The 23,434-nt window shown below is 37.0% G+C and overlaps 1 protein-coding gene across 4 annotated transcripts in view; it reads left to right on the top strand.

Annotated features, from left to right (window-relative positions):
* Positions 1-20,012, top strand: part of NSMAF (neutral sphingomyelinase activation associated factor) — a 40,269-nt gene extending 20,257 nt beyond the window's left edge. For 3 of the 4 annotated variants that reach the window (XM_075023331.1, XM_075023332.1, XM_075023333.1), the window contains 20 exons: positions 92-200; positions 2,518-2,694; positions 3,632-3,711; positions 4,709-4,799; positions 4,897-4,960; positions 5,078-5,129; positions 6,138-6,258; positions 6,554-6,685; positions 8,531-8,573; positions 9,019-9,182; positions 10,652-10,760; positions 12,178-12,236; positions 12,968-13,035; positions 14,648-14,715; positions 14,923-15,046; positions 15,787-15,870; positions 16,894-17,044; positions 17,437-17,539; positions 18,565-18,674; positions 19,652-20,012. In XM_075023331.1, coding sequence (XP_074879432.1) covers positions 92-200; positions 2,518-2,694; positions 3,632-3,711; positions 4,709-4,799; positions 4,897-4,960; positions 5,078-5,129; positions 6,138-6,258; positions 6,554-6,685; positions 8,531-8,573; positions 9,019-9,182; positions 10,652-10,760; positions 12,178-12,236; positions 12,968-13,035; positions 14,648-14,715; positions 14,923-15,046; positions 15,787-15,870; positions 16,894-17,044; positions 17,437-17,539; positions 18,565-18,674; positions 19,652-19,746 — 2,004 coding nt within the window. In that variant the 3' untranslated portion in view covers positions 19,747-20,012. Of the gene's footprint in view, positions 1-91; positions 201-2,517; positions 2,695-3,631; positions 3,712-4,708; positions 4,800-4,896; positions 4,961-5,077; positions 5,130-6,137; positions 6,259-6,553; positions 6,686-8,530; positions 8,574-9,018; positions 9,183-10,651; positions 10,761-12,177; positions 12,237-12,967; positions 13,036-14,647; positions 14,716-14,922; positions 15,047-15,786; positions 15,871-16,893; positions 17,045-17,436; positions 17,540-18,564; positions 18,675-19,651 lie in introns of those variants that run through there. The other variant, XM_075023334.1, reaches the window with a different exon arrangement.
* Positions 20,013-23,434: the final 3,422 nt, after the last annotated feature.

The following is a 23,434-nucleotide window of genomic DNA, read 5'->3' as shown; positions in this document are numbered from 1 at the left end:
TAGTAACTGGAATATTCTGTTAAAAAACATGAGTATTACAACTTGTCAGTAATTGCTCTCATTTACTTTTTCCCCCCCTTTAACTTCTAAGGGACTTGAAGTATTTTGCACAGAAAACGATCTGTGTTCTGACATCTACTTGAAATTCTACAACTATCAAGATCGAGATGAGCTCTATTTCCTTATTGCAACATATATAGGTTTGCAGTATTTATTTATTAATGTAGTCCATAGTACCATGTGAGGGGAAATTTGTCTGCGTTTTGCTCTGTTGGTTTGTGGGAAGAATGAGAAGAATAAACAGATGTATTAGCCCTAAAAATTTTTGATAGAAGTAAGCAAATTTCAGAATTAATATGTGATGTTCCATATATTCTCTTTGTGTTTGAAGAGCTGAGTATGAAAGCTGAAACAGTATTGTTAAGGTGAAACTAATTCTTTCGATTTGCAACTTGATACGCACTGTTGTTTAACCCCCCCAAAAAACCCAACCGCCAAACAAACAAATGAAAAAACCCACAAAACACTTTATCTTCAAAGCAAGGGGTAATTAAGATCCACTCAGCTAAACTGTGTTTTGCTGAAAGAATATAGACTGATTTGTGGGTGGATCCCCCTGGCCCCCAGTTAAGTCAAAGTAAAAATCCTGTTGAGAAGAGTCTGGTAATGGATGGATTTGCAGTGCATACATAAATACCTGAACTTTCCTCAGTCTTAGCAGTGGTTGATGAAAATTACTATTCTGAAACAGTTAAATTCTCATTTCTATTAAATCTTGGATGCATTAATTCTTAAAGTGGTACATATCTTTTGCAGATCATGAACACAAACTTTCTAAAAGACTAGCGTGTGTCCTGGAAAAACAAGGAGAAAAAAATAATAGTTTTTCTGTAATGCTGTAACAGCTGAGACATTGAAACTCATGTTTACTGCCAATACTGAAAGTGTGTATGTACATTTTGTACTATCTTGTTACTATATCAGAGCTCTAGTTCTGTTTTAATGAATTTACCCAAATATCAGTTCACTTTTTTCCCACTTTACAAAGCAAAGTGGAAAGGCCATAAAGGAGTGATCACTTCCCCTGAGAATCATTTTAGTCTTTTAGATTTTCCTTTTGAAAAGGAAATAGATTCTGACATGATTTACTGTGTTATTTCAATAACTGCATGCTGTTACCCTGCTTCAGACTTTGTTTTCTGGATAACTTTCAAAGATGAAGTTTCATGGTGCAAATGATGATGTTGTTGCTGGAGCTTAAAAATAAAAGAAGGGTGAGCCCTTTCTCTAAAGGTGTTTGTAGCACCTCAGTAGCTGTCTCTGACAGCAGAAGATCCTCTCTTTGAAGTTGCTAACACTTTTTACTTGTAGAATTTAAGGTACTAAGGTGAAGGGAGGGTTGGAATATGTTTTTCCAGCCTATGCTGAGCTAAAACAAAGGCCTGCCGTATCCTAATCTGAATTCCTTTCCTGCTAGTTAATAATTGTAGTGATAATATTTGAATAATTTGATGTTTCATCACTATCCCAGCACACATAGTAATCCTAATTCTTTAGCTTTGTGTTGTAGCCTTCAGCTGCAAATGGTGGTAAAAGGTATTTAAAGACTTAAGTAGGAGGAAGAGCAGCCTGTAACACAGACACACTAAAATAAGCATGCAGAAGTGTGCTGTATGATGCTTTGTATGGCAAGGATGTGGTTTCACACTGATTACTTGATGATTGGATGGTTTCTCGCCATCATGCCATGGTTGCAGTCTTTCAATTCTGCTATTTCAGGCACTTGCCAAGCTGCTGTAAACTGAATCAGTGGAAGGAATAATTAAAAAACAAAACAAACAAACAAACCAAACAAACATGCAGAACTACCCCCACCCTCCCCATTTCTGTTCATAAACCTGTCACACACACAGGACAGTCTAAGATAACAAAGAAATCTTTTTAATTTCATTTTAAGAATTAAATCAATATTCCCAGGTAATTTTGTTGTCCAGCAGCGTACCTTAGTATTATAGCTATTGAGGAGAGTAGTGCAATTTTGAATTCCTTGAGCCCCTGCCTAGTGCTTCCTTAGTTGTCCAGTAGGAATTTTTTTTTTCTTGAGTCTAGCAGAACTGCTTCTAGAAATTTGAAATCTTAAAGGTTGCCTGACTGCCAAGAGAGCTGTTCATGGTCTGCAAATATTTTTCTATATCTCCATAAATGTTCACGTTTTTTCCCATCCATTGTTTCTATGTTTGGTTTCAGCACTCCTGTGTGGATTTTGTTGTTGTTGTTTGTTTTTTTGGTTTGGTTTTTTTTTTGAATGCAGTTTAGGCCTGTTTAAACAGATCTTAAAAAATAAATATATGAAGTATGGTAGCTACTGAAACATGAAGTTATCACTTAATTCTGACTTGTTCTTTTAAACAACTATGCCCTTAATTATTTTATGATACCTTGCATAATGTTAATCACAGTATAATTTGGGAATGGAACTCCAAACCTCAAAATTCTTAATGTTTTCTTTTATTTTAGAAAATCACATTACAGAGCATACAGCTGAAAGTTACATGTTGCAATGGCAGCGAGGACATATATCAAATTACCAGTATCTTCTTCATCTCAACAATCTGGCTGACAGAAGCTGCAACGATCTCTCCCAATATCCTGTATTTCCCTGGATCATAGCAGACTACTCTAGTTCAGTATTAGGTATGTGTATACAAAAAGGCATGTGAGTGCATCATGTCCAACCTGAAATGTCTTGGAGGGAGTTTTACACTGCATAAAGTTCATGTTACATCGAAATGAACCTGGCATTAGTGATCTTGGATGTTTTCTTGTGCACTTACCCCTCCTCTGGAGTTCAGTGGACAAAACACCTCACCTTTTTCTGTTAAGTATTTCACTCTTCACATAGAGTATGTACCAAACATCTGCTTGGTCGCTTTGAAACTCAGCAGTACTAAGCATTCAAAAACTTTCTGTGATTCTAATAAATGCAAAGGAACCAGTAAAACGGCTTTTTATGGAACAAGTTGGATGCATTGAAATGTATAGAATCCAGGTGGTGTTTTACAGTTCTTGGTATTGCAAGTTGAAAGGAAGAGGCTAACAAGGCTTGTGCCTAAATAGGCTCCTTGATTAAGGGTCTTAGTGCAGTTTGTGTTGGAAGTTTGTCCTTTTGAGGATTGTGTCCCTCTACAAGGAGTAAAGCAGGGGAATCTCATATTCATCAGCACCCACTCAAACACTTCAATCTGATTTGTTTGGTGGAACTTAACTGTAGCCTGACAGAATAGTTAATGAGTAGGAAGAAGATGATACCAGCTGCTTTTGTGCCTCAGGTAGCAGGACCTGTATTGACTAGGTGATGTTAGTTGCAATAGCTGTCACGTACATGTAACTACTAGCTCTTAAGCGAGAGGTATGAGATTATGTCTGCTTGGAAGGAAGACGATGAGTAGCCGTTTACAGTAAGACTATTCTTTTGTAGTTAGGGAGCAGAGAAAATTACTGGAGGGGTTCTGTGTTGGGTTTTGTTTGGTTTGTTGCTGTTGCTTGGGTTTTTTTTCCTTTTATTTTTAAATACTGATTAGAGTACATTCCTGTCTAGTAGAATGCACAGAGTCTAACTATCTTTTTTTAGATCTGACAAAGCCTGAAACATTCCGTGACCTTAGTAAACCAATTGGTGCCCTGAATAAGGAAAGGCTGGATAGACTATTGGTATGTATACCTTAGCTTTTATGTGCTGCACATTTTGGGACTTGTACATATTGGCAATAAAAGGAGCTTAGTCAAGCAAGCTTTGGGAATTATATAGGTATCTAAAACTAACTATGAACCTTATCAGAAGGAAACTTACTTATAAAGATACCACATTTATTTTCAGCTTGATTTCATCAGTACTGATTTTATCAGTACTAATTTGAAACAATTTGAATCTGTTTCTTTTACTACCATTTCATATGTATATGCTTTTAAATATTTTACCTCCTTTTAAAATAAAATCCCCAAATCCATTTAACTATTGTAACTGCATTTGTATGGCAGGCACTGAGATGCTATAAACGTATATGGAAATATAAAACTTCAAGACCAATGAATTTAAATGCATAATGTGAAATACGTGTATAAATTAAACAAGAAAAGTAGTAGAAATCTTAATTACTTCCATTTAAGAAAAATGCTGAATTTGAGGGAGAGTACTTCAAAGGGAGGAAGTCTGGATCTATGGAGATCAGAGCACCAACTTGAAATTTCCACATGCAGATAATAGTGCACAAACTATTAGATTATGATAGGTTTTAGGGATAATGCATAGGAACTTCAGACAGGAGGGAATCTTCCAGGTTGAATTAAGTCAATATGTACTTGCATACTCTCATTAAAGTTCTTGTGAAAGACAAAAAGGAAGTATTTGTTTGCACTTTGAAGTTGAGTCACTCACTGCAGTTACATGTGAAAGAGAGAAAAAAAGCTGCAAAGCTGTTAATTCTGGATGATAAGTTATAATGACTTTTTTGCCGTATTGATTTACTGATCTGATTAAAGCTGCATGGTTATTAAAACTTAGAGTTTGTTTTATCATTAGAAAAAAAATTTGAGGGTGGTCCTAACCCATGTCTTTAAAACAATAAGAAAAAAGTGTGTATGTGTTCAACACTGAAGTAAAGCAGGAGTGTTGATTTTAAACAGACCTCTCTTTCTTCATATGTTGCAGACACGTTATCAGGAAATGCCAGAGCCTAAGTTCATGTATGGGAGCCATTATTCATCTCCGGGTTATGTTTTGTTTTATCTCGTTAGAGTTGGTAAGACGGCTTCTACATGCTCTCTGAGCAGACTCTTACCTCCAAAGTGGACAAGATTTGGAGCAAGCTGATGATTTTTTTTTTTCCTTCTCCTTAGCTCCAGAATACATGCTCTGTCTGCAGAATGGAAAATTTGATCATGCTGACAGAATGTTCAACAGGTTTGTTTACATTTTCTCTATAACAAGGTTTGTTTTGTTTTCAAATACGCATCAAGGGAGTGCAAAGCCTTAAAAAATATTTTTTTAACAAATGTGTGATTGATATGTGTTATCTAGTCTTGCAGAAACCTGGAAAAACTGTTTGGATGGTGCAACAGATTTCAAAGAGGTAAATGGCTGGAAAATTATTCAAGTCCTTCTTGGTATCTGTGCTAAGCATTCTGTTCTTAGATGTCTCCTGTTGATTTGAGATTTTTGGGGTGGAGTGTGTTTGGTTGGGGGTTTTTTGCTGTTGCTTTTGTTTTTCAGCTGTGTGAGGATTTTTTTAAGGCTGTTGACTGTATTTTACGAGTTTTTTTAATGTTTTTAACTTCTTCATTCTCTGTAATTCCTTGATTGTTTGTCTGTCTGCTTTCTGGCTTTTAGTTTAACAGAAGTGTCATTATGAATGTTATTGGAATGAGTGGGAATTACCGGAGTGGATTAAGGCTGAAAAGATGCAATTTTATATATGATTTGCTGGAATCTTTTAAGGATTTGGCTGTATTACAACAGCACGTCTGGAGAGGTTAAGCTATAGAAGTTTTATCTTAGTTTTTTGAGTCTTATAGAAATCACAACTTGTAGAACATGTTGAGAATGATTAACTCTCATATAGTGGGTGCTCTTAAATAAAGTTTCTTTGATAAAGGAGTTTTTATATAGTGATACTTTAAAAAAAAAAAGTCTATAGTTAATGGTTAGCTATGGTGGTCTTTAAATAATTGACATAACCTCTGAAACTTTTGTCATCATTTTAGCTTTATTCTAGATTTTTATCTTGACTCTTACCTGATGTGTTAAAAATGAGAAGGTAGCTATACAATGAGAGTTCTCTTAGATAGTATGGATTTCTGCATCACACATTGCCTGTTAAAAATATTTATGCCACTGAATTTAGCTCAGAGAATTACCTTGTAGGTAGTCAAGAAGCCTAGAAGTAGTTGGAAGGATAAAGGGAGGAAGTTTCCAGTGCTTCTTCACTGACAAAGAAGAAAGCCTGGAAAAATTACTACCCAGCTTTAGGGCTTGACATATGAACTTCGATAGCTTTCAGTTTTTACTCACTGTATTCTACTTAAGTGATCAAAACTAAGCTAATCTCAACCCCTTCCCTCCTTTTTTTCTTTTCTTCCAGTTGATTCCAGAATTTTACGAAAATGATTCTAGTTTTCTAGTAAACAGTTTGAAGTTGGACTTGGGAAAAAGGCAGGGTGGAAAGACGGTTGAAGATGTAGAGCTTCCTCCTTGGGCATCAGGTAATAATAGTCAAACTTCTTGTATTATGAATTCATTCCAGATTATCTAGATTCCTGGGATGGTGGTTCTTCTCTCAAAAATGCCCATTCTATTTTCTTCTGAGGGAATTTTTGGTTTAAAACATTGACATAATTAATCCTTGCATCTAATTTTTATAGCAAATTTGAGGTTTGGTGTGGGATATTGGGGTTGAGGGGTTTTTGTTTGGTTGCTTTTTTAAGAGGGAAGAGAACAGAGATGGATATTAATACTGAATGGGATATCTTCTTATTTAATTAACCTTTCTTTTGCCAGGTCCTGATGACTTTCTTCAGAAGAGTCAAGAGGCTTTAGAAAGTCAGTATGTATCAGAACATCTTCATGAATGGATTGACTTAGTATTTGGCTACAAGCAGAAAGGAAGTGAAGCAGTTGCAGCTCACAATGGTACATATACACTTTATAGAAATAGCAAAAAAAAAAAAGGGGGTGCTTTAATTAGTCAGGAATGGTAAACAACAGCATATCTGTAATGCCTGATTCGTTTTTAGTGTTCCTAACTATGCTTTGAATGCTTGATCCTTAAAGGAAATGCAGTTCTTTGTTACTGGAAATAGCGTCTCATCTAGTAAAATCTATTGCCTTTGTGGTGATTTGCATCTTTGAAGATATACTTAAGATGGTAGGCAAGAAGATTCTACGGCGTAGCTGTTATTTGCTTGTACAGCACAGTGCGGCAATGTAGCATGGCATTAGTGTTCCCCAATTAAAAATGAGAGTCTGTAGGGTCTCCACGCAAACATGTATTTAACTTTCCTACACTGCAATTGCAGTGTGCAAATTTCAGTGCGATTTTTCCCCCTCCTCCTGAGAGAATTGGTAAGGGAAAGAAGGAGCTAATGGGCTATAGCTCTTCAGGAACAAGAATGAAGGAAAAAGTATGCAGGTGACTAGGTTTGCCCTTGTGTACATACGTAGTACTGCAGTAGTATATATACTTCTTGCTGTACATGTGGAAGGTTTCACTGTTGGCAATCTTAATCTGAGCATGTATGTAGCCATTGTAAATGCTTACTTAAAGGGATGTGATTGCTCTGTTGATGTGTTTAATTTTTGTAGACCTAATAGTAATACCCATGATTAACTTATTCAGCAGTCTGATATTTAGCTATGTATGATACTACCTAATAAGGAAGTGTCTACTTAGTAAAGTAGATCAGATTAGCAGATCAGATTTTTAGGGTGTTTTTTCCAGAAGCCCTGATCCTTTTGAAGGATTACAAGGAACAGACAATGTTGAGATATTTTGCACTTAACAAGACAGAGTAAGTTTTAAAAGAAAACCTTCCTACAGCAGTGGGGAGGGAGGGAATGAGGAACTCTTCATTTTGGTACTCAGTGCTTTCTAGTTCCAGTGTAAGATAATGTGATTTGTTTTGTGGTGGGTTTTTTTGTTGGGTTTTTTTTTCTGTTTTTCTTGTTGTTGGGGTTTTTTTTAATATGCTTCCCCACATGTCCTTAAATCATGGTTGGCTGTATTTTAGGTTTGCGGGGTTTGGCATCCAATCATACTGTGACCATAAGCGTCAATTACAATGTGCCAGAGGCTTTGAATATCACAAATTGGCATTTAAATTATGGCACCTATATTTTTACCTTTCAAATGAGAGCACTTTTTATGCACAATGTGCTGCTTCTGCTGCAGTGTGGATTTCTATTAGCATAATGGATTGCAGACACTTGAGTAGATAAGAGAGATGTAAGGGATCTGTGTATGAATGAACTCATGTCAAAAGATAAAGTAAATATTCTTATGCAGAGGCCCCAAAGTAATTCACTGTTGTCATGGTTTAACCAGGACAACTGTGTAACTGCTATCCTCATAGCAAATGAACAGATGAATAGGAAGACCTTTATGATCATTCTTTACTACATTTTGTTACCTGTCTAGAAAATAACCAGAGATCCAGTTATGCAACTGGGCTTTTTCTTCTTTCTTTATTGGGTGTGGGGGGGTGGTATTTACTGAAGCTTAAGTAAGTTATCCTTCCTTTATGAAAGGACTGATTTCTTCTGAAACTTTCTCTGGGTCTCTCAGAAATGCGAAACTTTTTTCAGGTAAGAAGCCCAGGATTAAAACACAAGTTCTCAAACTCTGTAGCCTGCTGAAATAGCTTTGTTGCTTAAGTATAACCAAGTTGTGTAAAAAATACAACTTTTTTTATAGTAGGTATGCAAGACAAAGAAGTCTTGCATATCTGCATTGTACAAATAAACCTTTTTTTCCCCCAGTGTTTCACCCACTAACTTATGAAGGAGGAGTGGATTTAAACAGGTAATTAACAAGAATCTGAATGTTTTTGTTAAGCAGTTAGCCAAATTTCTCAGTATCCCTCCAGGTTCTCTGCTGGCTGTAAAAGTGCTGTGTGTATGAATGGTGTAGCTCTTCCATTTTGTACTCCCAAATACGCAGAGATCCCGCATCAGGTTCTCAGTTCTAGCACACATTGAAAGATTGTTACTTGAACATTTCTTCAGTCTGGCTGTTGTGAAATTGCTTTATTTTTTTTAATGGATGAGCATATTGTCATCGTACATAAACAAAATTATGAAGCTGTCATATGACCCTCCATCACATTTGTGGTAAAACAGTTTTGTAAGAATTTGTGATGCCCTATAGTGCTGTAGTAACTGCACATGCAGGCCCATGCTTTCAGGGGAGGGGAGGAAGAAAAAGTACTTGCCTACTTGGCTTAATTAAATATCTTGTTTTTGTAAAGTATTACGGACCCCAATGAAAAAGTAGCTCTGCTGACACAAATCTTGGAGTTTGGACAGACACCAAAACAGTTGTTTACAATTCGTCATCCTCGGAGGATAGTACCGAAGTTAAAAAGCTTGTCTCGAACATCTAGTCACAGTGTTTCCATAGCCGAGTCTCCAGGTAAATGTTTAACAGATAAACTGATGATGTAACAGATTTGTAATTTTGAGAAGTTCTGTATCTTTCTCCCACAGGATCTCATTATACAACTCTCTTGGCCACTTTCCCTGTAAGCCAACTCAAAATAAATCCATGAACTAACTGTTAAAGAAAAACTGCCAAGAACAGTTTCAAATTTGAAAATACAGGCGTTGTCCAGCATTTTGCCGTCTGTTCCAATGGTCTCCTCTGGGACCGTTCAACTTCTACTTTTGAAGCTGTGGGAGGTCTATCATCCCTGGCCTTTCATGACTTCAAAAATCAAGCTGATATGACAGCAGCTTCAATGGCCATATCTGCAGGCATTCTAAATGATGTAAAGATTTGTTCAGTTTTTGAACAGAGATGTCTTTGGGGTGATTGATTGGCTTGGTCTAAATAAACGCTAAGAACTTAAATTAAGCATCCAATTTTTTTTCCTTTTCCATGACCTGAATGAAAATCTGTAAAGAAATTGCTTTGTTTTCCATACATACTGTAGAGACAATGTTGATTGAATAACTTTTTCAAAAAAAAGAATGTGTAATGCCATCACAGGCTTCTGTTCAATACGGAACTTGTAACATTTCTCTGAAACTAAGATGCTGTGGTCCTCATTGTATAAATAGTGGTCTAACTATAAACTGAACTGAATCTTCAGCCCAGTTATCACATGGAAAAGTTTTTCTCAGTTGGTTGTCTTTAATTAACTTACCACTAGATGGCTTTCATTTTTAAGCAGAGAAGTGATGAGTGCTACTTAGCCTGGCAACCTGCAACATCCAAATGCAAGAGTGGCTTTATGTGTGGTTGGTAATAAAATTCATATGTGTTAAATGCATATGGTGGTATGCTGCTTAAGTCATAAATTCACAGATTAACAGTTCCTGTTGGTTTTGGCCTTTTTATAGTAGTTGACATCTAATTGTCTCAGTTTTGTTGTGTTTTTTATCCCTTAGATTTTGCAACAGTGCAGTGAAATGAAGTTGTGACATTCCTAACAGAATGCAATAGAATAATAAAAGCACATGCTGTATTGTAGCAGTAGATGGCTTTCCTGGTACTTTTCCACTTGGAAAGCTCTTGACATCTCAGTGGAACACCAAAACATCTCTGCAGAAAAGTTTTTTTGTTTGGGGTTTTTGTTTGTTTGTTTGCTTGGGGTTCTTTTTCTATTTTGGAAATGTATTCTGTAAAGTCTCCAGTTTAAAAGCCCTGGTTTGGGGAGAAAAATCACATTTTGACTGTGTAAGCCTATGCGTTCAGGAAGACATTTGGAAAAAATTCAGTGATCTTGTCACTCTCTGTTAGCCAAAAGTTCTTATTCCTGGAGCTCTGCATGATTTCTGTGCTTTCATATTTGTGTTTGAAACTTCAGCTACCTAGTTATTTGAAATCTGTCTTTTTATTTTCTATTTGTGATGAAACTTTATTGTGGTATTTTATTGCAGTTTCTCCAAATGAAGAATCATTTGAAGATTTGACAGAAGAAAGTATAACACTTGCTTGGAACAATATTGCCAAACTAAAATTAGATGAGCAATATAAAATTCACAAAGAGTAGGTACTATTCTTTTCTTTTCACAGTCAAAATTATTCCATTTAATTGGGGGGGGTGGGGGGTATCTGTGTGTCAATCTGAATGATGGGTTAGGGTTTAAGGTAAATACTTTTCTTTGTGAGACAGCTCACTGATTTGATTACACGAGATGAGTTCGAGAATATGATGGGTTATCAATCCAGAAAAGGTATTTGTCAGCTTGATTTTTTTTGTTTTCTTTTGTTCCTTATACAGAAGTAGAGCTAAGTTCATTACCATTTTAGTACCTGAAGCAGATATTGATTACCCTTCTCTAAAACTGTGAGAGCAGCAGCCAGATAAAGACTTGAATTTATTTGTTTGTTTATTTATATATAAATATTTATATAAATATAAATAATATAGTTAGGAGGACCTAACTTCATCCTGTTTGATTTGAAAGGTTAAACCACTTAAGTTCAACTACTGTACAGCTTGAACTGCTGCTGTATGACCAGTTTACCAAGTTTCCAGCTATAGGTTTTCAGTTAATCCAGGTACCAAATTACTGTTCTGATGGATTCCTTGGAAGTGATGAGTCAGTAGGGGGACTTCACGTGAACTTTGAAAATACCTAACAGTGAACAACAGCAGCTATATTTTAAAGAACAGATTTTCCTTTGGCCCCATCCCTTGTCCTAGTGGCTGGACTAGTAAGAGGATTTCTTATGACCTGGAGTGCAACTACTTTCTTTGTGACTGTAGCCCAATCTAGAAAAGAAACATTCTCTTGTCCAGAAAACAAGGTATTATTTGTAGTGAGAAAGGGCCTCCATTACCAGGTTCGGGTTAGGGAAATCCTGATCCTGAAAACAGACTTGAATTTCAGCTTCTGATTTTTTTTTTTTTTTTTTTTTTTTTTTTCTGAAGACAGCTGAGAAAAAAATAGAAGCAGGTCTGTGTAACAGAATTTTGGCTGTGCAGAATGCTCTGTGCTTCCTAACAACTAACTCCCTGACATAAGCTATGTGTCTAAATTTCTAGACTATAGTGACTTTGCCAGTGTCTAATTTGAGGAGAAAAGACATGCAAATTCTGATTCCTGACACTTGAGGTATTCAGTATCTGCTTGTAGGCAGGTTCCCAAGTCTCTTTGTAGCTAATCCCAAAGACTGAACGTGAAACTATTTATCCTCTCACATGCGCATGTCCTTTCTGACGAGGATGAAGTTCTTGCAGACCAATATGGGGAACCTGTACTGGTGTTTCACATATTATATCAAGGTATATTTTTTTGTTTCTAGGCATATAACACACCACTGTAGTGCTTTTAATCTCCTTGAATGTATTAGCTCTTAGAGAGATCAAATAACGAATTTCAACTATAGTCAATTTACAGTATGGTGGTTAAGTTTCAAAGCCTATGAAATCACCCATAAGCTTACTTGTATTAAACAGGGCAATTACTGGAATAGCAGTCACTTGCAATGGGTCTTCTGTTTTCACTACATCCCAGGGTAAGTATTATTGCAGAGGTATTTACTAGAACCTGCAGTGTAAATGCAGGCTGTAAGACCAAATAATGCTTTGTGAACAAAATAGTATGAAACTCTGAAATATAGTTAAGATTGAATCCCATGAATATCTTCACAGAAAGCAAAATGAAGACAACATTAAATGGGCTATTTCTGGAATCACTGAGTTCTGGTTTTTTTACAGTCATGAAAGGAGTGGCCCTAATCTTCTGCCAAATGCAAGATTCTTGTTTTCACTTCATGCTCAAGTCCTTCTTACTGTTTGAGGGAATTTCAGTATTCATATTTGAAGGCTACTTCTGTTTGGCTTTTGGATTGTCACCTTTGCAAGTCACCTGTTATAGAAATTAAGTTAAATATCTATTTCCTGTAATTAAATAGCTTAAGCAGTTGAATTTGTTAAATTTTAAATAACTTTGACTCAGGATTTCAATATCATCTATGTCTAGGCTTGGGAAGGTGGTAATTTCTCCCTTTAGATACCAGAATTCTTTTAGAGTTTGATGGGCATGGGGGAGTCCATCCGTAACTGGTGCAAAGCAGGCTAGTTCCAGGCTCAAGTCACAAGCTTTATAAAGAGTTTCTCAAAGACCATGAGAAACCTATACCTGCTTTTCACAGTAAGATATTTGAATATTCAAGCAGGAGCAAAATTACTAGCTTCTATAATAGAAAACAGTCCTTTTATCTTCTATTTTGTCCATTATCCCCAGATTCAACTTTGAAGATGTTTTCCAAAGAATCAAAAACAATCCAGAGAAGCGTGTCCTTTTCAAACATGGTAAGTTGCTGTCAAAATAAAAACAAGATCATCAGGAACCTTCTGAAAGCTACTCACAGAAATGGCTCTTAGCATACATTAATGCCTCTTTTCTTCCCCTGCTTACTCAATTGTATTGTGTGTGAATAATTTAGTGGAGTGAATTGAAACTCCGTCAGGCCTCCAGGGAGACATTGCACATTCCACGAACATAGGAAGGGAGCATTAAATGGTTGCACTTTACTTCTGTGTTAGCTTTGCTCTGAGTTGCCCTGCTATCCAGGGAAGGGCTTGCAGTAGACAAAGATAGTCTGGCATGAGCAGAGGAGTCTTCCTGAACAACCTTGAATTGCCATTGGGACCAGAATCACAAAGCTTAAATTCCACCCATGTGCTCACATCCAACATTGCCTTATGGCTCCCAAGTATTTGAAAGTCTGTGAGTCAGCCAGTAGAGGAAAACCAAGCACAGGGAGTGGAATCTATGCTGGGTGAATTTGAGCCATCCTTCCTCAATGAACAGTGATCTTGGCAACCTCTGAACAACATTTTTCCCCTGCTTCTAAAACAGAGCTTGGAAAGAGATTCTGTATTTGATTTTCTGTGCTTGAGCACTGGCCAGACCTGGGTCATAGAGATACACTCCCAACTGTCATATTCAGAGTCCTTTATTGAGGCAAGACACTAGGATATATCAGCCTTCTCTGCATCCTAATCTCTAGGGGGAACAAAAAAGGCAAATAGGTTGCCGAGACAGAAGGCATCACATTCTCTAACAGGTACCCAAGTAAGTTGCAGGATCAAGACCATATGGCCTGCTATGGCACACGCTACCAGGTGAATCTAGATACAGCAGTTCCTAATGCTTTAGCCAAAGCAAACTTAGGAGTGTTGCTTCTTGGCACTGTAAAAAGGGAGCTCTGCTGAATCCTAGATCAAAAAATCAGTTTTTCATGAGGTCTTGTATACTTTTTAAAATTCTTTTCCTTTCTGTAGTTTTAGCCCTGATCTGTTGCAGCAATGCTAGAAGCAGTAGTCTTTTCGCAGTCAAGCAGCTGGTTTTTTAGAACAAATCTAAAACATAACCAGTAACGACACTAGTAGAAGCACTGGGCTGATTTTTTTTTTTTCCTTGCTGCTTCCAGTGATGGTAATGTAACTGAGCAGCTGTCTGTAACGCATGTTTCTTGATGAGAATAGTAGAAATCAGATAGTTACATTTGTTGTTTGAAAGAGTTAAGCTGATAAGTAGCTGTCATGGAGAACAAACATCAAAGGAAACCCTGCATTTTTAGTTTCTGTTAGCTGTTTGCATCTAGAATTGACAGTAGCTTATGAGATGAAGAGCTGACCCAGTTTCTCCTGAGTGAGGAATCACATACCATGTCCTTGAAGTACCAGCATTTTGAAAAAGGAGATCCATCAGTTCTGCATATCTTTCTGAACTTCAATGCTACCTTTGTATTTACCAGGGCTTAAGTATTGCTGTTGTTCAGTGTCCAACCTATAAGATTTTTCTTGATTAGTGTTCAGGTAACACCTGTATGTTGTGTGTATAAAAGCTTAAAATGTTAATGTACTTCTGTTTGATTTGGTGTAAGAAATGGAACACTATTTTTTTTTTTTCTTACAGGCTTTGTCATCTTGTCTAATCTTACCAGGAGATACCACTGTCATAAGTTCTTCATGGGACAATCATATGTGTGTATTTACTTCCTATTGACTTTGTTGAATTACATCGAGTGCCTTGGTTTTAGATAATGATGCAGAAATCCATTGTTAAAGCATGATACTTTTTTTTTAGTAGATTTCTGTTAGAAACTGTAGAAGCAAAGTTACTTTCATCTATTTGAAAAAAATGTTTAAGTTTTCTGATGATGTAATAGTTTTATAACCTTTTCCCGTTAGATATTTTTATTCAGTTGCATTTGGAAGACAGCAAGACATCTTAATGGGACATGACGATGCAGTCAGTAAGATCTGTTGGCATGATGGGCGTTTATATTCTGCATCTTGGGATTCTACTGTGAAGGTTTGTATATGGGTTTGTTATACTTGAATAACTATTTATAGCTAGCACTTTGTAGTGCTATTTATAGCCAGCCAAATGCTTTGGAGTTGGATGTGTTGTACTAGAATAACAACTTAGCTAGTATCACAGTAAATTTATTTCTAGAATATCTTCTTCATTTAGCTTTATCTCAACTGTTTCAAAGCTAAGGTGTTACTTTAAAGAGTTTTCATTCATTCTAACTTACTCTAAACATGGGGGTTTTGGAGGCAGACTGTACTTGGAGGAACTGGAATGTTTTGTGACCTTGACTGGTGATTGTGTTTGCTGAGTGGAACAGGCTTCGAAAATGTTCAATAGTTTTGTAGCTTACATTCTTCAACATGGACCAGGAACTTGCTCATCTAAAGAGCATGCCTACAGTTAGGTGGAAAGGTAATTTGGAATTTAGAGACAGGAAAGAGTTTTCCAAAGCCTCTGTATATGGCTTTTTTGTAAGTATACGTTCAGTGCAGTGATATACCTGTACTTAGGTAGGCTTCTGTAAGCTATCTAGAATCAGCATAGTCGTGTTTAATATGTGGGTCTGCTCAGGGTAAACGAGTTCAGGTGCCGTTTGTTGTTGCTGTGTTCTGCCACGTAGGCAAGGCCCACAGTTAACATGAGCAGCCCTCTTTGCAATGTGAGAATTCAGTACTGAAGAAACTCATCTAGGGTCATACTAGTGCTTCCTTGCGCAAACTTAAATATCTGTGTTTTAGGTGTGGCACTGTGTTCCTGGAGAGACCTTGAGCAATAAAAAACACCACTTTGAACTGCTTGCAGAGTTAGAACACGATGTTAGTGTAAGTATGTGGACAGAGATCTAGTATCTCGGAACGTGAAAATTAATTGCTCATTAAAATCAAAGGCAAGATTTAGTGGTAAAGCACGGGGATTGTGTTAGAGGGCTGAGGGGGTGTGTTGTTTTGGGAAGTGTGCGTGTAGGGTTTTTTCTTTCGTTTTGGGTTTTTTTGTCTGATGTGTCCTGTGCCCTGCTTTCCTGGCTGAAATGTCCACTCCTGGGGAATGAAACAACAGTATAAATGGAGGTTTCTTAATTTGTCTTGCTCAGCTTGTATGCACAAAGTGCCAGGGGGCACAGGGAGCACTGGGGGTTTTTTTTGTTTGCTTCTTTGTTTTTGAAAACAGACTAATGTTCTTCAAGTATTTTCATTGGTACAGCTTCTTATTAATATATCTTTGCCAAAGGCGAGCAAATGAGAGTTGTTTACCATGCTATAAAATATATTAGCGAATGTCACTGTAAATATATAAACATGTTGTGTGCAGTGAATCATAAATGTGTAACTGCACACTTTTATTTATAGCCTCTAATGTCATTCTAGTAGTATATTTAGAATTACTGTGTTTTAAACCTTCTTAATAGTTTTTTAACAGGTCACAACATGGGCAAATACTGAAACAGTTCTGATAACATTTAAGAACTGTACCCAAGAGAATTGGAAACAACTGATAGCTAGGAAGTTTTTTAAAAATAAAGAAGAATTTTACCCTTAAGGGTAAAGTCTTGCATTTAGATGGAGAGTATGGGTACTAAAAGTAGTCTGAAGTGTCAGTTTGCATTTCTGATTCTGCAAAGAAGAAGCATTTTAAAATATCCTCAAAGGGACCTATCTTTTACTTTTTATAGGCAGGAATTTTAATAATGGTACTTAATTAAGGATGTTGCAGAATTAAATGTAAAAACTTTTTGTAAATAAAATACCATCTTATGGATAATGGGCTTGCTTTGTGTATGTTTATAACCTGTCTCAAGATGGCTCACATGAAAGAATAGGAAAATCATGGCATGTTTATCTTCCTAGGTAAATACAATCGACCTTAATGCTGCAAATACTATACTAGCATCTGGAACCAAAGAGGGCACCATTAGTCTTTGGGATGTTACTACAGCAACAGTGTTGCACCAGTTGCCATGTCATTCTGGGACTGTGTTTGATGCTGCTTTTAGTCCTGGTACGTTGGATTTCAGTTTTTAATATGAACCATTAGGAGTTTCAAAGGGAATCTTATTCCTGATATCATGTAACATACCCTTGTGATTGGAATTGCTACTTTAAGGGGGATGGTGAGATGTTTTGGATTGACACGCATCTCCATTATAAAGAATTCATTAATTGTACACGAGGCCATACTAGACTATAGACCAGTGGTCTAGACTCTAAACCAATTTTGATTATCATTGCTTGCTTAGAGACTTAATTTACTGTAAATTATCTATAAATAAGTAGGTCAGGCAATGTCACATCCAACATGCTGTATTGCAGACTGCTCTGGTAACTAGAATGGAATGTCTAAACATGCTTTTTTGTTGTTTTTTCTTGCGTTTGATTTTTTCTTTTGTACAGACAGCAGACATCTACTCAGTGCAGGAGAGGACTGTTGTTTTAAAGTAATAGATGTACAAACTGGAATGCTTATATCTTCTGTAACCACTGATGAGCCACAAAGGTAATTCTGAGAACATATAGATTATGAAGCTGCATGGCCAGCTTAGTTACTATGGAGGTGTTTGATGGCTGGTGATAGCACAACGGAAAAGGCAGTAACACTGGCAACTTTGTTTTACTGAATTACGTTTTGAAGTGCAAAGGCTGACATTCTAGCATGTTGTGTACATTATGATCAAGCTTTCCAAACTGGGACAAAACCAAACAAGTATCTAAGTAAATAACTCATGGTTTTTTTCAACAACAACTTTAACATCCATAAAAGATGATGGGAGCTGTAGCTAACCAGCTCTTCGACCAGCTGAGCTATTGAAATTTCTAACAAGGAGATAGTTCTCTTACTTGAATCATCTCTGTCAATAATCTTGGTTGTTGTTTTGGGTTTTGGTTTGGTTTGAGGGGGGAGGTGTTTGCAATGCTTCCTTTTTGTTTCAATAATCTAAGAAAAGATTGGCTGTTACAATTCAAGAGTGATCATTTTTTTTCATAAGCCAAAATGCACACAGTTCTTTATAGTTTATCAGGTAAACAGATGGAATGCTTACTCAGTTACTTAAGTAAAAATATAGCAGCCATACATGGAGTACACTTGTTGGTTTCTTTTGTGTGTGTACACATAAATATATATGTATATGTAATGCGTACATATATATATATTTTTCTTCAGTTATTTCCCTGAAAGTCTTCTTTGCACTTCAAGTGATTGTTTCAGGAACACGAAGTGGTGGTTCATGAGAGCACTTGGGTACCGTACACATGTACAGCTGACTGGGTACTTTTCTGTTGTGGGAACACATTTCATCCTTCTGCCAGGGGAAGATCTGGCTACGTCTAGGGCAGTCAAAGAAGCAAGTTTGGGTCATGACCCTTTAAAATAATTTGGGAATAACCTTTCCAGAAAGACTGTTAAAGGGCAGTTTCCTTCAGTTTTGTACCTCCGTTTTCAATTCTTTTTGCCTTAGTTCGGAAATGTTCGGCTTTCATTATAAAAACCTTGAAGTGAACTGATTTCAGACTGACTTGCAGGTGCTTCAAATGGGATGGAAATACCATCTTATCAGGAAGTCAATCTGGTGAATTACTGATTTGGGACCTTCTTGGAGGAAAAATTATTGAAAGAATCAAAGGACATACAGGTATGCCTGAACTATTCCTATTCTCAAATTGAATGGAAGATTCCTATTTTCCAGCTCTGCTAGTATTGAAAAGTTTGAGAGTCATCTGCTCAGTCAGTGGGCTGTTCATGATGTTAGTGTTATCTGGAACACCAGAACCAAAAGTAGGTCCACATGAGCCTCCTAGGCAATTTAGTAAGAATGGAGGAATATTGTTGTCTACAAGACTGCCCAAATTACTTGTGATGTTGTGTGAATTAGAAAAATCCCCAAAGTCAACATTTTTCTATCTCATAGCCCTAATAAAGTGTAGTATAGACTGCACTGTATATTTTGTCAAAGTCCATTCAGACTGCGAATTTAACAAATTAAGTAAAGTTCACTAGAGAAATTGTTTTGGATGGGGGCTTTAGGCTTCTTCAGTGTTTTTGTATAGTCTTCAGTACATTAGCAAGTTAGGATGCGTGAAGGAGAAAAACTGTCTCAGTTTTATTCAGTTTCGTTTTTAAGGCTGCCTTCATGAACAGTTACTTTAAACTTCCCTATTATAAGCTTGTACTCTGGAACTTGACCTGTATAGAGATCATTCTGTAGCTGGGGGAATCTTTAGAAGTGGGCTTCTAGGCATATGCTAGATGCAAATACAATTTTAATATGAGAAGTCCAAATGGCAGAGTGCAAAAATCTCACTTTCTAGAGAAAATTCCTCCCTTTATTCCCATGAATCCTTTTGCCAGTGTGCCATCTGCATCCTACACTGCAACTGACATTGTCCCCCTAGTACCCAAAGTCAGCTGGGAAAATGTAGCATGAGATCATTACTGTGAATAAGAGGAGCCACCTAGAAGCCTACTAAAATTCTTCTTAGCATATGTTGTATCAATGTAATCCAAACTAATGATCAGATGATCCTGAAATATCTTAAAAAGATCCATTCCATCATCTTGAGTACCACTTTTATTTGCATTCGGATTTACTTGTTTGCGTTTTTTCCCCAGGTGCTGTAATGTCCATGTGGATCAATGAACAGTGCAACAGTGTTATTACAGGAGGGGAAGACAAACAAATCATGTTCTGGAAACTACAATACTGAGTGCCTTTCCCTCCAGACATTTAAATGAACTCTTATTTTAAACCAAACCTTTTAAAGGAACTTAACTGTGTGCAATGATGGCTGCTGAAGTTCAACCAGATAGGAAGCTTTGTTCAACTGCAACTTTCTATGTTATGGTGACTTCACTGAGAGCTCTTATCCTCCATAGTGTATGCATTTGTTTTTCATGGACTATCATACTGAAAATGCTTGTCTAAAATGATATCCAAGATGAAATTAAAGACCTATTTTTCTGTAATTAAAGAGCTCTTAACTTGCAGTCATTGTTTGATTTACATAGAATGCATCACAGCTTGCTGTTTGGTTTTAAAGAAGCATTTGCTTTCTTAACTTAAGAAGTCTTCAAGGATGCTTGCAGCTTGCTGTGTCTCATGACAATGTATGTATGTACCTCCTGTGTAGTCAACTTTTCTTCCTAGTGAAGACACATACAATGATAAATAGTGTTCAAAGTAGTAAGGCAGCTATTGTTCTAAGCAGTAGGCAGTTTGGTCTACTATCTAGTCTCCAAATATGACTATTTGCAAAGGCATAGAGAAGAATAAGAACATACTCTATATTGCTTTTTCCTATTGAAAAACAGCACTAATGTATTAGCCTGAAAGGAAGCCAAGCATAAAATTGATCCCCCAACAGAGAACAGTTACACATGTGTAATGCGTGGATGTAAATCTTCTAATATTGCGCCTGAAGTTAGTCTTACGCTCTACTACTACTGCCTTTCATCACTTCTGTTACTATCCTTCTCTTAATCTTCAGCATCTTCATGTTTTCTTTGGTGTTCTCAACCTCTTTCAATTCAAATCATCTTTGAGATAGAATTTAAATACAGCATTTAATCAGAGCTACAGCTCCTGGGTTAATCCAATCCCTTGTTGTCTTAACCCAGTGACAAAGCAGTGTTGCACTAGGCTTACTTTCTTTGTAGGACTTAAGGATATGATTTCCTGCAAGGAGGTGTTCTGAAGTTAAAGACTTGAAATAGTCTTTAAATGGCTTGTTACAGCAACAACCAGCTGTAGCTGTGATGTTGCCACAGTGTGACCCAAGATCAGTATTTATTTCTCTGATGGTGTTCTCTACTGCTGGTATTAAGATTGCCCTGTCAATGTGTCCACGACAAGCTTTCTTTTAAGTTATGTTCAGTCAGTCCCTTGTCCATAGATACTGTGCCTTGGGTTTGACACTTAACACCTATTTCACAGCACAGCTGTTTCTTTAGCATTGTAAAACAATTGGTTTATGGTTAGGGGCTGGTTTTTTTCATTGCCCCAGTTTTTTTATTATGCTGGAGTTTGAACTTATTTTTCAATAAGGTATGGCATGATGTTAAAGCAAACTGGTATTTCAGCTGCATTACTCATTTGGCTTAGCAAATAACTGAATTTTTATGTAATCAATGAGTGTGTGTAGTAAAGGCGCATGTGGCAAGAGATTAAGCCATATCATGCATGCCTGCTGTTACTAGTCTTAATCTTGCAGCACAATGTTTGGTGTCTGCCCTGTTTCTTCATCTTTCATTATATTTATTTCCCAAATATAGAAAATCACATTCTACACTTGCCTAGAAATGTCTTAGGTGATTTCTGGATTGTGTTAAAAACTTTTTCTGTGTTGTTCAAGTATGCCTATCACTGCTTGTTTACCTTCACTGTGTGATATTTTGTCCCTGGCCCACAAAGCTTAGGTTTTCTGTATTACAGTACCAGCCTGAGTTTAAAAGTTGCACTGTAACTTGTTTTACCTCTTAGCACATACTATTTTTGTATTCTGTTCCTGCTAATGTGCAATTCTGCAACTCAAGTTATACTCTAATGTGCTTGAAAATCACAAAGGAACTACATGAGCAATAGTAAACTACACACCTTCACACCTGTTTTCTTGATGCCGTCTTAGCCAAATTTTGGGCACAGCTGTGTTCCTTTGTCACTAGGCAGCCTCCTGCTGATGTAAACCAGAGGACAAGGACCCTGAAGTCTGTGACCCCCTGAATTTTGACTTGAACTACCTCAGAGAGAAAATACCCTTAACTTTCTTTTGGTTAAATATGGATGCATACAATGCATAGCTCTTAAGTGCATCTGAGGTTTGCTTTCTGCTATAAAGCATGCTCATAAAACAGAGCCCCGAGCCAGCTGGTTCAGTACCTAAAGCAGCCTTAGCTTTTTAAGGGGGGTGGGAAATCAAGTTAATCCTGTTACTAAGTTATATCATCAGTATGTTTTTTTTGTTTTAAATCAGATGTGTGCAAGGAACTACATATAGGCCAATTTTTTTTGCAGCTTCACTCAAAGTTTATCTGCGTACATACATTTAACCATAGCCTACTCTTCAATGCAAGCTAGTTTCTGCATGAAAAGAAGAGGTTTTTTGATTAGTTCTTTCACTTCTGGTTGCTACAGCTGGAAGGAAAACACTAAGTACTTGTACTGAAGTTCTACATCTCTATTATTTCTAATAGATCTCCCCTGTAGTTACAGCTGTTTAATATAAAAAAAAGTGTATTCTTCCTCTGTGGGTATATTCCTCCAACCTGTTTTTGTCAGTTTACTTTTTTTAAAGTTTTAGCCAGATGGTTTAGGTGGCCAAAACCCATTGGTCAAGCTGTAATATGGTAATAGATTTACTTAAATAGGAGTTTTAAAGCTTGAATAGGTATAGAACTGGTCCCTGCTGAATCATCTGCTGCTAAGTAACAACCAGTTAGATGCAGAGATCAGCATTTCAATAACACTTTGTTTTGGGCTCCAGGAATTTCATAGCTAAGCAGACTAGCTTGCCAAGGAACTCAAGAGATGACTGCTCCAGGCCACAGGTCCTGTGCCCATAAGACTCTAAATCATACCAACTCTACATGAAGTCACCAATTACTGCCAGTAAGCGCTTGCCACAGTGGTTTCAGGGACATATCATTTAGTAACCAAATAATCCAATTAAAATGGCTCAGGATGAATTTGATCACCACTACAGCCTGAAGTAGTGTAATGGTTTTTTCTTGGTTACTGTATTTGAGAAACAAGAAGCTACAAGACAGACTCTTCTGGACAGGCACAGCTGAGCTTATGCTGCTAAACTTAAGAGTACTCCCAGGAAGAAAAGCAGGGCTGCAGCTCAGATCCACAACTAAAGTTCCCAACCCTACCCCCATTGCTACTTTTCCTACAACTTGGAAAAGCTGCAACTAGCTACACATGCCAATAAGGGACTGGCATGTGAGACTATTGCAGAGTGCTAAGCTAAGAACTGTGTTTGCTTTTCTTTTTTCTGTGAGCTCTTATAATCATCTTTTGAAGTATTATTTACTTAAACGGACAAACAACAAAATTAAGATACCACCATCCCCAGACCAATTCTAGATCCAAGTTAGTTCTGAAAGAATAGCTGAACTGATTCTCCACAGCCATCTTAGAACAAATAATACCTATACTAAACTTAAGTTAACTTGCTTTGACTTTGGCCTACCACCCAGTATGATGACAACTGAAGTTTAGTAATCCTAGATTTCACAGCAGAAATCTGGAACAGAGCTTTAAAAAAAAAAAAAAAAAAATCACTCACCAAAACCAGTATTTAACTTCAGGTTACTTTACTTTACTTACGAAGTCTCAGCTGAACATGCCCATGACCTACCGCGGTGGGTTAATCCCAACCATCAGCTGAGCCCCCA

This window comes from Buteo buteo, chromosome 3, assembly GCF_964188355.1.
Source record: "Buteo buteo chromosome 3, bButBut1.hap1.1, whole genome shotgun sequence".
Taxonomy (NCBI): domain Eukaryota; kingdom Metazoa; phylum Chordata; class Aves; order Accipitriformes; family Accipitridae; genus Buteo; species Buteo buteo.
The sequence above is the reverse complement of the archived record's forward strand: the minus strand, read 5'-3'. Positions and strand labels throughout refer to the sequence as shown.